The 13,422-nt window shown below is 26.9% G+C and overlaps 5 protein-coding genes across 5 annotated transcripts; 4 read left to right on the top strand and 1 right to left on the bottom strand.

Moving 5' to 3' along the window:
• Positions 1-151: 151 nt before the first annotated feature.
• On the top strand, positions 152-550 carry OCT59_010596 (uncharacterized protein; the record flags this gene model as incomplete). Its single annotated transcript, XM_066136019.1, has 1 exon — positions 152-550. One exon carries the CDS (start codon positions 152-154, stop codon positions 548-550), a length of 399 nt encoding a protein of 132 aa, XP_066000695.1.
• A 211-nt stretch (positions 551-761) lies between these two features.
• Positions 762-1,588, top strand: OCT59_010595 (uncharacterized protein; the record flags this gene model as incomplete). The annotated part of the gene is made up of 2 exons (XM_025311239.1): positions 762-1,192; positions 1,258-1,588. The coding sequence occupies 2 exons, from the start codon at positions 762-764 to the stop codon at positions 1,586-1,588; spliced, it is 762 nt and encodes a 253-aa protein (XP_025173596.1).
• A 1,222-nt stretch (positions 1,589-2,810) lies between these two features.
• Positions 2,811-3,350, top strand: OCT59_010594 (uncharacterized protein; the record flags this gene model as incomplete). The annotated part of the gene is made up of 1 exon (XM_025329283.1): positions 2,811-3,350. One exon carries the CDS (start codon positions 2,811-2,813, stop codon positions 3,348-3,350), a length of 540 nt encoding a protein of 179 aa, XP_025173595.1.
• A 6,535-nt stretch (positions 3,351-9,885) lies between these two features.
• On the top strand, positions 9,886-10,422 carry OCT59_010593 (uncharacterized protein; the record flags this gene model as incomplete). The annotated part of the gene is made up of 1 exon (XM_025332327.1): positions 9,886-10,422. One exon carries the CDS (start codon positions 9,886-9,888, stop codon positions 10,420-10,422), a length of 537 nt encoding a protein of 178 aa, XP_025173594.1.
• Positions 10,423-11,297: 875 nt separating this feature from the next.
• On the bottom strand, positions 11,298-12,440 carry OCT59_010592 (uncharacterized protein; the record flags this gene model as incomplete). Its single annotated transcript, XM_025329282.2, has 1 exon — positions 11,298-12,440. One exon carries the CDS (start codon positions 12,438-12,440, stop codon positions 11,298-11,300), a length of 1,143 nt encoding a protein of 380 aa, XP_025173593.1.
• Between the last annotated feature and the right edge of the window lie 982 nt (positions 12,441-13,422).

Raw genomic sequence — 13,422 nt, 5'->3', positions numbered from 1 at the left:
CCGAAAATTCGAATTTGTGTGGCCTTATAATGTAAGTAATAATCCTGGAATTTTTTTAGACTATACAGGACAACTTGTAAAGCCTGTACCTCATTATCTTACGCCAGTAAATAATTCAAATAACAAAAGAATTCTAAATGCTTTTTATACAATGCCATCAAGTAATAATTCATCAGATGCTCCTCCAGTAGACGTATTTGAATTAGTAACGAATGATTTATCATCAAAAAATCTTCAGCATTATCTCCATATATATAGGCAAAAAGAATTAAAATTATTTGGTTCAAATTCAGTACCTTTTTTAATTAATACAGATTGTGCACGAAATTTATTGATTGCTATATTAGGAGAATATAACAACGAAAATGTTGATCAGTATATTGATAGAATGACGAATAGTGTCATTAATAATGAATTTGATAGGTCAAAAGTAATAGTTGGTTGGTGTTTTGGACACGCAATTAGAGCTATACGCCACCATATTAGGCAGGCTATGATCGAGGAATTTTATCAAAGTTTGCTATGCGAGTTTGGAATTCTGTTAGAGTAACGGAAACTCTTCCAAATGCTGAAAGAGAAATCGAAAAATGGGAATGGATAATGAGTCAAGAATATTTTGAATTAGCTAATGAAAACATAAATCTAATTGAAAAAAAAAAGTTTTTAAACAAAAATTTTGATATAACAAATATACCAGATTTATGTTTGGACTTGGATCATTTGGATCCAAATAATTTGGAAGAAAATATGAATAATAACCAATGCAAATTTCTCATTTATTAAATCCAGAAGAATCACATTCATGGACTTATAATTTAGATAATAATGTATTATTAAAAATCATACAAGAAAATAACGAAAATTATAAAATTTTAATTCCACAATTAGATATTACAGTTAGCGCACAGTTGTCTCAATCAAAAAGTATTAAAAATCCTTTTTATAGTTTGAATTTAGTAAAATATATGGACAAAGTATGGTGGAAGACGATTATTTTATGGAGTAATTTGGTTCCTGCTGTAAAAAGCAGAACAAGACGTACAACAGCTACAGTTGAAGTTGAAAACAATATTGTCAAAAATTTAGACATAGGTAAAAAAAATTTACCTATTGATCAATATATTTATACTAGAACTCAAACCTTAAAATCTACGCAAAATCTAATTGCAGAGACGTTAATGCGTAAAAAAAGGTAATTTTATTTATGTTTATTATTGAAATTATATAATAATTTATTAATAAATGCTTTTAATTTAGTACAAATCTGCAAACAGATACAAATGATATGTATGAACAATGGAAACCTAAAAAAAGAAAGGTTTTCTCAAAAGAAGAAACTGATATTATGAATAATTTCAAGGTTGTAATGGAATATAGAAAAGGGCTTGATGCTCCAAGCCAGTCAAGGATAGCACTTGAAATTAGGGAACTTTCGACCCATTCAATCGGATTTAATCAATCAATGGTTTCACGTATATTAAATAATATTGATATCCCAAAATGTGATAAGACGTTAGATGCAATTGTGAAATGGGTTAATTTAGAATTAGAAAGGAAAGAAAAGAATCAAACTCAAAAGCTACACTAAACGAAATTGATTAAATATTATAAATTGCTGGTGCAAATGGTAATAGTGGGGCTAGAGGTTCAGATACGATCATCAGTACAGCCCACATTGGATATTGAATTGTTAAAGGTTAAATATATGAATAGTTTTAAGCATTAATGTAATTGACGCCATAATTTTCAATTTTTGTAATGAATTTATTAAAAAATTGTCCTATACTAGATAAAATAAAAATAACCTTCGATATCCATTATATTAAATATATACACCCTTCTTATTCTTTTGACAAAGAACTTAGTTTCACTACAAATACTTTTAACGAATCGTTAAAACTTGTTTCTAAATAATAGAAGATATTAATTCATTACTATCGAACTCTCCAATACTGAAATTTGCAATAAAAAAATGGTAAAAACTATAAGACTTACATCCGTATGAACTTCTTATTGGAATTGTTCTTGGTTGGATGGTTTCTAAATGGTAAAGAAAGAAAAAAAAATGTCAAACTGAAGGGAAAAAACGTTAATTCGTTAAAATAATCCCAAACAATAACCTTACCTTATAACCTTCTTGAATTTCACATAGAGTCGTTCCTAAATTATTGCGTGCAAAATATCCTGAAAAAGCCTTGTCACGAAACTTAACTAAGCAGCCCTCTTGTTAAGTTTCTACAGTAAAAAAAAAGAAAAAAAAGGATTCGGTTTAAAATTCTTTAAAAAAAAACATTTATATATGAAAGCTAATAATTTCACATAAAACTATTTCTAAAAACTAGAAAAAGAAGAAAATAAATGGAAATTGAAATTTACTAAATTTACTACTACCACGAAACGTAAATACCAACTCTACGAAAAAAATAAAAATAAAAAAAAAAATATTTATCGCAAGTAATTTGTTACACGATTTTTTATAGTTTTGTGAAACATCTATTTACAAGCCACCAAGCCACACTATTCTGAGGGGAATATCACTCAACAAAAAATCGTGTAGTTTTCCGAAAAATTCGGAAAACATTTCGGAAAAATACATGATTATTAATATAGGTGTGTTACGTATTCACAATGGTTTTTTACTCTATATATATCAGATATTTTTTTTTTTATAAATAGCTTATTTCATTGCCCTCTAAGATGAATTAAAAATTAAATATTTAATTTTATTTTTTAAAAAGACCATATTTTCAAAATATCAATTTATTATTTAAAAATTCACCCTTAATTTTTACATTATATGCCTTTCAAAGATGATTAACGAACAAGCCAATGAGAACTTAGTTCACGTGACTACTACGATGTCAAGTATGTCTCAAAATGATAACGCTAATATTAGCACACAACAAATGACTCCAAGACAACTCGTCCAAGATCACCAAATATTGTCCAACAACTCACAAGAAGATATCAACTCACAAGATGTTATCTCGAATTTCTTTTACAAACCACCCAATGATTATCAAATTTACGATATTAGTTATAGGGAAATATCGATATCTTTTGAACTTGTATCTGAACTCTTGGGCAATAATAATAATAGTTCAGTTCAAAATAATGTTCAACAAAATAATTTGCATGAATTTTATTTTCTCAAGATTGAAGAAAAAAAATGTTATAAAGTCACTTGTGTATTAATCCCACATTCGTCAATCGTTGAATATTTAAATAAAAATATTCATGGAGTTGAATTTAATCATGAAGAACAACAGCAAGAAATATATGTTGAATTTTCTACGGAACTCAAAGAAAATCTTGAATATTATTTGAAACAATTCCTTGCATCGAAATAAGTTTACAATTGTACATCTTTTTTAATTCAAAAAAATATGTAATAATGATTAAGATTTTTTATGAAACGAATATGCATTTGTTATTTTCTTTATTTCTTATATTTTATGTATCGAATTTTCTCTAAGAAGTTGCTTATTTTGTAATCGTATAAATAAAACATAATTTATCTTAAGGATTTTTTGAGTTAGAATCACTGTGTTTAAAGATTATTTGTAATTTAACTTGTTCATTACTAAAAAAAAAATAAATAGCTATGTATAATAATTAATTTTAATATATTTTCCATATGCATTTTCTATTCTTTTTCTTTTTTTTCGCTTAAGTTGCCATAATTAATTACTATTTTTAGGCGTAAACCATTCATAAGGCTGAGACAACTTAATTCGTGATCCGTCTCCGAACCAGTGAAAACTACTAATACATTTCGGAGTAATTATCCCTTAAATGGTTTTTGAGCTGATTTTCCTAGAATTTTTTTTTATAATGAATAATAAATTGAAATAATGGAATGATAAATTTGCGTCATTTATTAGTTTCGCAAGTTTGATCAACATATACTTACCATTTAAGGTTACGATGTTATACAAATTGGTGATATATGTTATACCGAGTTGAAAATTTTAAGAGTCCTGGATTGGAGCTTCTATGCTTTTTTTTATTGGTTCAAAGCAAAAAAAAAAATATACTATTCTAAGCCAGCCCTTTCAGTTATTTTTGAAATGATTTATACTAGTATAGTAGTACAAATTGGTATAGCCAAATTTGTATTACAACTCGTATGAAAATAGTGTAACTGTGTAACCAATTGCTGGGGATTAAAGATTCGTCAAAAATTTTTATATTGGGCCTTTATCGTTCGGAATTTTGATCGGGTTTTGAGTTGATAATTATTGGCAGATGAAATTGTGTGAACCTGATCAACAACCCAACAACGAAAATGTGGTATCATTTTGATCGCTTTTTTTAACGTTTCTGGTGCTTAGTAAAGTTTTAATATGCGCCCTCAAAAAGTTTACTATACCTTTATGGTATTGCTTATTTGCCATATTTAAAAAAGAAAAATATTTTATTATACGAAAAATAAGGTGACCAAGGTTAACCGTTCAATAAGCCGATCAAAGTACTCAATTTTGATTTTGATCACATGTTAGTATTGGTTAATACTTAATAGATTTTCGATCAAAAAACCCGGACGATCAGAATTGAACAGGCCTATTGTATGATTAATTAAAAAATTTTTTCTTTAGCGACGCTGGATTCCGGCCTTTTAAAACAAATTATTTACCAGCATATAAATAATATTTAATAAAAAATATTAACTTTGTGATCGGTATAATTCTTGTAATTGTATAATATAGCGTTTTTAAAGGTATAAACAAAAAAAATATAAAAAAAAATATTAAAATTATTTATTTCTATCAATCACAAGTTGTCTAGCTTATTGTACCATATTTTGCTTATACTGAGCGATATATATCTAATTTTGAATGGTGAATACTTTTGGAATGTCAGTTTTTTCTAAACTATTTTTCTCTACTAATTTATTTCGTAAGTTCACATCACATTTCCTGCCTGCTATATCTATTGCTCTTACCTAAATTTCCTGCTAATTAATTTGCAAAAATAATTCCCTGAAAAGTAGTAGAATTCACTGGTTTGGAGACGGATCACGAATTAATTTTTTATTCAACATAACCCTCACATTCGCAAATTTAGACAAATAATATATATACGGCCAATTGCGATATTTTTACCCATGATATTTGCCGAATCAACAAATTTTCGATAACATAGATTTAACGAACTTTATTGAAAAATTTTTGTGGTTTTTTTTAAAGATGTTAACTCGGTCCTAGGGCTTATGGTCTTTTCAGTCTTAAGACTTAAAAGACTGGACCAAAAAGACTAGGGTCTTTGTGAATAGCAATAAGACTATCGGTCTTTTAAAAGACCACATATATAAATGATGAAAATATGAAAATAAAAATACTAATGCAGTAATATTTAAAAGATATGCTAAAAAGTGTAAAAAATTCATTTCATTATTGGATTGGCCAAATAATTCTAAATAGTTGAATAATTAGATAATCCATTAATATTTTTATAGAATTAATGATTTTTTTAGTTGTATATTGCAGAACTTATAAACATTAAATATATTGATTATCTGTTGGTTTACATGTGGCCAGGCAGCGTTGAATGGTTCAGTAAAAAAAATGGTAAAATAATGAATCTTAGAATTACTCGGCACCCAGCAGCGATCACAGAAAGATAAAACAACCATCATCAGACTCGTCTAGATGAGACAATTCTAACAAGCTGTATTTCATGTTTCTACAATCACAGGATCAAAAATAACTGACCAATAATATTTAAGATCGGAACTTAGGACTGGTGTTGGTCTTCACCTCAGTCCTGCTGCACCATATACAATCCGGGACCGCAGTCCGGTCCAGTCCTAAAGACCGATTGAGAAAGACCACGTAGGACTGAGTAGGACCATTTAACATCTTAAGTCTTTTTTAAAGAAAAAAATAAAACGAGGGAACATTTATCTTAAAAATATCTGTAGTTTTTAATAAGAAAAAATGCAAAGGTACGTTTATTTAAAATATTTCTTATGATCCTTTTCACTTTATAAACTTATTTTTATTAAAATAAATTTAATAAATTTAAATATTTGATAATGAATCATTATATTATTTATATTTATATAATTTAATAAAGATAATTTTTACAATGCATTAATAAATAGAAAAGTTTTCTTCAAAACTTGATAGTTTATTAAAAACGCGTTTTATTTTCACAACAAAATAAAATACAGTAAAAATAAGAAGTAGAATAGAATAAAGAATATATATTTTAATTTATTGCGGTCTGTTTAATCTATTTAAATTAGTACAAAATCACGTTACCGAAAAAAGTGGTTCAGTTGAAAACCAATATTCAGACACAATTGAAACGTCCTGAAGAATATCTATAGTAACTACTTGGGACTATCTTATACAGTCATTTTGCGCATAAAAACATCCACCTCATCAAAAATTAAAACCTAATATAAAGAATATCAACAAAAAATCGAAAGATGGAACTTCTTATTTGACTACATATTAACAATCCTAAAAAGAGTCATTATACTTCATTTCTTCAAACATCTGCTTCTCAGATCCGAATGCCATAGTAATTATTGAACGAATACAATATATACCCTCCAAATACGTCAGCTACCTTCCCCTTTCGGCAAGTCTCGTTGACGACGCTTTAATCAAAAATTTATGCAGTTAACGGGCCCTGACGATGGTTTCAGACCTTTACTTCCTAAATTGACACCTAATCTTGATTCTTGAACCAGTGACTATTCAAGACGATTTTTTTTGTCCGTGACACTACCTCATTTCTCAACAAACCCAACGTATTTCTCTGGACAATGAAGAAAACACTGACAAAGATACACCCTCAGTAGCCAAAAAACTCAAGGACGCACATGTCCCTTTAGCACCAAGCAAATCATGACTAACGAATTGAAAGAAAAGAAAAACAAACTTTATAAGTCCTTTTTTTTTGCATCACATCTGACAGTATTTACATTTTTAAATATTTCGTGTACGTATACAAATTAAAAAAAAAAATAGATAAATTAAAATTAAAATCAAATTAGTATAATTGTCAAATTTAGGGTCGTAAGCGGAGTAGTTTTGGCCGGCATTACGGCAATAAGAAATTATTTATGTGACTTATTGTGACAAATAAGGGAGAGACAAATATTTAATATGATCACGTGATACTACTCCGACTTCCCGGTCGTCCTACCAAATTTAGAATTGACCAACTTAAATTTCTCAACTATTACAAAGTAAACAAACAAAAAAGTGAATTATATTACGCCATATATGTCGACAAAATAATAATATAAGAATGATTTTAAGTTAATTAATGTATTACTAGTAGTTTCAGGATTAAATTGTTTAATTTGTTTTTAATATTTATTACGTGCTACAATATTTTTCGTTTAAGAATCAACTGAACAGTTACATAATAATATATATCGATTATTTATGTATATAATCAGTTTAAGTTATTTGTACAGGCATTGTATCAACAGCTGCATAGATTCCCTATAATTTATTACGCGCTTTTTTTTACGGGATTTATAGTCTCAAAATATGGAAATTATTTATCCAAGCTGCATAGATTTTTGTTATTTTTTCCGTAATTGTCCAGAGAATTTTTTTTTTATATTGTTTGTAATAATCTATTATATTTATTTATTGATATATTTCCCAAGCTAAATAATAATTAGTAGGCGAAAGTATATATTTATATATTTTTCCTTTAATGAAAGATCTATTTTTTTTTTATAGAAAAAAATAGATAAATAAATTTCATCTGTGAATAGAAAGAATAGGAAAAATTTGAAATAAGAACGAAAAAATAAATAATTCTTTTTTTTTGCTTCTTTTTTTTCCAAGTGATGAAAAATTATAAATATGTAAACAACTAAAAAGAAATTATTTCAAAAAAAAAAATTATATAAAACTAAAAATTATCAAAGGTTATACCGTCAGGTTCGAAAGTCTGTCAGAATAAAGTGTGAAATTCATATATTTTTCTCATGTAAAATATTTCATTAAACACTATTGGCTTTTGCTTTTTATTGTCATACAAAAATGATTAAACAATTATGATGTTAATGGGTTGGTTAAGGGTGAATTTTTATTTTGCCGAGGCTTTCCCTGAATCGTTCATTTTTGTCGAAGGACATTTCGCTGAAAATACTAGTAATCAACATAATTCATTAATCAATACAAAGAAAATAAAAATGTTTCGGAAAATTGAGGAGTACGATGAAATTGTCAAATAAAATTAATTTTCCTTTACTGTAATTAAAATAAAATAAACAAACGCAACTCTTAATGTGTAAATAATATAATTCGAATGTCTTATCAAAAAGAAAAGGAAAATTGAAAAATTTCATATCTTCGGCGAAATGTCTCTTCGCCAAAATGGGCTTCGGCGAAATGTCCTTCGGTAAATGGCCATTCGGGGAAATGGAATTTCAGTGAAATGGCACTTCGGTGAAACATCCCTTCACCGATATTGTTTTGTGAAATGGACTTCGGTGAAAAGTCCAGCAGATACCCAAATTAATATCACATATTCTATTATCATACCCAAAGTCATCATAATACAAGTTCATGTATAACTTGTAAACTGTAACTTTGAGGTTTGATTCATTTGCTTTTTTTTCTGCTGATATACGGTGGTTTTTAGATAAGAACAACATTAAGATGACGTTTATTATCGCATTTGTTGGATGAGATGCATTTACCTATAAGTAGGGAGAATTTTTATAAATATTATTATTAATGAACACTTGACCGCAGTTGCATATCTCACCGCTGAATACTTTGCATAGATGTGTAACAATTATGCATTTGTGCAATAGGGATTTCTGTATTGCATAATAATAATAATATAAATATTATTATCATTGTACATCAAATTAATTTAAAAATTTTCTTTTTAAATAACAAACTGAAACAAGTTAAATTTACATAATGCAGTAATTTGTTTGAAGTTTTGTTAATAATAGAGTTTGAATCCGGGAATTAAAAATTCAATAAAGACTGCAATGATCATCTATAATGAGTTAATAACAACGAATATTATAATAATGGATCTAGAACCAAAATATCCGCCGGATATCTCGGATTTCCTGTAAAAAAAAGTCAATCCGTTTTTTATATTTCATCTTTTTTCCGTAAAAAGTTCATATTTTCAGAATTAATAACCTTATACGGAATTTATCGAATTATTTACATTTTTTCGTGAATGGGATCCGTGAAAGACTCATTTTTACGGAGTTCTTTTACAGAAATAACGAATAAATTTTTTATAATGATTACGGATATTCGAAATGTAATTTGTATATAGAGAAATTTTTTTGATTCAAACATTTATTCTTAACCGTAAATTACAATTTTATTTAATATTTGAACGGATAACGGATCCAAACTTTAAACACGAATTTATCATTAATACTTTCGTCATAATCCTTTATTATAATATTATAATTCAAAATTTTGAATTTAACAACTTTAAAAATAAGATTTTACTAATATGGTCACAAAATTTGAATTTTTATTTTTATCACAAAACACTTTTTGAAACAACAAAGTGTAAGAAACTTCAAACATAAATAAATTTTATAACGTTTCGTAAAAACTGAAAAAAAAAATGTCACCAATTCTGTTCCGTTCCCATTTGTATAACACACAGTTAAATTAAACATTGCTTCTTTATCATCTTTTCTGCTGTTTTTTGACACCAATGAAGAACTTTTCTTTGCTTGGATAAGGTTGTATGACATTTGGGATTTACGATATTATACCAAATTTGGATCCGATTTTCCGGTATATAAAACGAAATTCCCTCTATTCTGAACATTTTTTTCTGAACACTAAACCTTTTCAAAGATATTAAAAAATTTATAAAAATTTACGCTTAATTTTTTTACATTATATGCCTTCCAAAATGGTTAGCGAACAAACCTATGAAAACTTATCATACGTGAATACTGTAATGTCAAGTACGTCTCAATCTCAAAATGATAATGCAAATATTAGCATGCAACAAATAACTCCAAGACAATCCGCCCAAGATCACCAAATATTGACCACAGAAGACATCAACTCACAGGATGTTATCTCGAATTTCTTTTACAAACCACCCAATGATTATCAAATTTACGATATTAGTTATAGGGAAACATCAATATCTTTTGAACTTGTATCTGAGATTTTAGATAACAATAATAATTACTCAGTTCAAAATCATGTTCAACCAAATAATTTGCATGAATTTTATTTTCTCAAAGTTGAAGAAAAAAAATGTTATAAAGTCACTTGTGTATTAATCCCACATTCGTCGATCATTGAATATTTAAATAAAAATATTCATGGAGTCGAATTTAATCATAATGAACAACAACAAGAAATATATGTTGAATTTTCTAGGGAACTCAGAGAAAATCTTGAATATTATTTGAAACAATTCCTTGCATCGAAATAAATCTACACTTTTTTGATTTACAATGTAGAAAAAATATGTAACTATTAAGATTTTTTATGAACAAAATATGAATCTTTACTTTTCTCTTTTAAAAAGAAAATCATTATAAGAAAAATTATGTTTTATGTCATATCCCTTAAACCGTAAGAGTTAAAATAAAAATTTTTGAATCTTTAAGATATCTTAAGATCTAGTGATCATAAAAAAAAAAAATTAAGTCTGTTAGATTCCTCTTATTAAGGGCATTTAATGGTAATAAAATCATATCTCTAAAATCGTTAGATATAAAATCCAGAAATTTATAAATTAATATAACTTTCTAAGATATCCTGTCACATAATATTTGTAGAAGAATAATTTTTATTCTATCAGATTCTTCTCATTAAGACGCGTGGTAGTTTTAGTAATAATTTGTCGATCATTTTTAAATCATTAATCTGAACTTTTTTTCGATTTTTATTTAGAAAATATCATAAAATTTATTACAAAATCATTAGTTTATTTAATAAAATATTTTAAGACATTTAATAGTGTCTTTAATTAAAAACAAAATTGCAGACAAATTTACCTGCCGAACGGTTTAAGTGATAAGATAAAAAATTAGGACGGGTAATATTTAATTTTTAAACAAGTTCTTAATTCCAACCCTGAAAGGTTGCTTATTTTATTAGCATAAACAGCCATAATTAGTTGATTCTTAAATATATTTTCATATGTAATTTTATATTATTTCTCCTTTTTTTTGCTTAATGCTTAATTTACATAATTATTGTTTGGATGAAAAACGTTCATAATTTAAAACTAACGATTATTTTTCTCGTGCCACGATATAAAACGAATCGAAAGAAGTTTTTCTAAGCTAAAAATTTCGAAAATCAAGTGGATGAGTCAAAGCTCACATCTTGATTATCATTGCATGGCATGCCATTATTATTATCATAATTTCGATTAATATCTATTGTTGGATTAGCTTGCGTTGTTTCCATATTATTATTCTCTCTCATAGGAACGAGATCAATTTGTTGCTGTGTATAAGTTGAATAAGCGCTACGAGTAGAGTCATATTGATAATCAAGATTAGTATAAGTCGTTGTATAATAATCTGTTCTCGTTTCTTGACCAGGAATTTGGCGTTGTGAAAGATTGTTGAGATCGGCTTGTTGAATATCATCAATTCTATTTTGATGATGAAGTAAACAATCGTTCTGAATATTATTCTCATGAGATAAGTTCGTATTTCTATTGTTACAAATATCACTTTCATGAGATGAAAAATTATTTAAACCAACATGTTGTTGTGAACAAATAACACTATTATTAATATAGCCTCCAACACTATTTTGATGATGCAAGCCAATATTATTATTATTTTGATTTTCGGACATCAAAACTGTCTGTGACGTTGCCATTACATTAGTTCTAATATTCACATTTGTATTTCTATCTTCTCTTGGTAACATACTAGTATTACTGAAATTAATTAGTTTTTGTGGATGAGTGTAACCTTCAGCGTCATTTAGGTAAAATCTATTTTGATTTTGGTTACCAAAATGGTTTTGATTATCAGTCATTAAAACTACCTGTTCAGCATTGCGATCACGAAGGGGATTCATATTTCTATCAGAAACTACTCTCATTTCTCTTTTAGGGATACGGCTTTGCATAAGATAATAAGGAAGAACTTGTTTCAAACTTTGTTCTAAATTTAATCTTTGTTCCGATGAAAAGGATTTTTTTAGTTCCAAATTATTTACGCCAATATCATTTCCATACATTTTTCTATTCAAGATATTTACGATCAAAGAATGTGAGTACAATTTACATTTAACGTAATAATTAATTTCCGATTCACAATAAAAGAATCCATGATCGTAATCATGATCATCTGAAGAGGCAGAAATAATCTGACAAGTTACGTGATAAAAATTATTATCATTCGGAGTATGATGAAAAAATCTAAATTCGGTGATGAGAGGAGGTTGGGCATAATCTATCATAGATGATTGTTGAGGATTCATTTTTTAACGAATAATTTATAAAAAAAAAACTTAGATGCGAGGTGTATTACAGATTTTAAAGGCGCGTAAAGGAAATAAATGTGTATAAAAACTTAAATAGATTTTAACATAAAAGAAATAACAAAAGCACAAATACAAAATATGTCAATAAATTGTATGTATAAATAATTAATTATGATTCTCTTTTTTTTTTTTCTTTTTATTAATTTTTTTTTAATTTGATAAATTATCTTAGACGATCGCTTTATTTATATCAGACTTTTAAATATTCAAGTGGAAATAAATAATTAACCCACGTTCCCATCAGTGTTAGTGGTTTAAATCTCCAATAATATTCATTTTATCATTCTTGCCTTATTCGTAAAAATATAAAGAATCAATGATTCAATGGACAAGATTCTAAAAACGATATTTGTTTTGTTACTATAAAATTTTTCCTTATGATATATTGATATATATATATATATATATATAGCTATTTTTAGATTTACCTATTGTTATTTCTGATAAATTGTTTATTGTGTCGATTATCATGTGATTTAATCGAATGTTCTTGTTGATGCGTGTATGTCACACAAGTGGGTAGCAAGACAACAATAATTGCAACGGAACTTTGAAGTTTCATTATTGTATACAAGAAATATTCATTTTAAGATAAATTGAAATAATAATATATAATATGTTAAATTATTAAAGTTGTATCTTTTTAATCTTAGACCTAAAAATATGTGTGAACAATGTACATCAAACACAAAGAATCATTCTAATTTTATCCAAAAAAATTTATGCATTCCCTTAATAAATTATCTTAATTGAAAATTACATTTTTATCGTAAATTTACAATAAAAGAGAATATTTTGTTTCACTTTTATTAAACAATTATTTAATTAAACAATTGGAATTTAGAAAACGTAGAATAATGACAATGATCTTATTTTAAGTTATAAAAACCAATCATTGTTGAGATATTATATCATAAAG

The sequence above is a fragment of the Rhizophagus irregularis genome, chromosome 19 (genome assembly GCF_026210795.1).
Source record: "Rhizophagus irregularis chromosome 19, complete sequence".
In the NCBI taxonomy this organism is placed as follows: domain Eukaryota; kingdom Fungi; phylum Glomeromycota; class Glomeromycetes; order Glomerales; family Glomeraceae; genus Rhizophagus; species Rhizophagus irregularis.
Note: the sequence above shows the minus strand (reverse complement) of the source record. Positions and strands in the feature narration are given on the sequence as shown.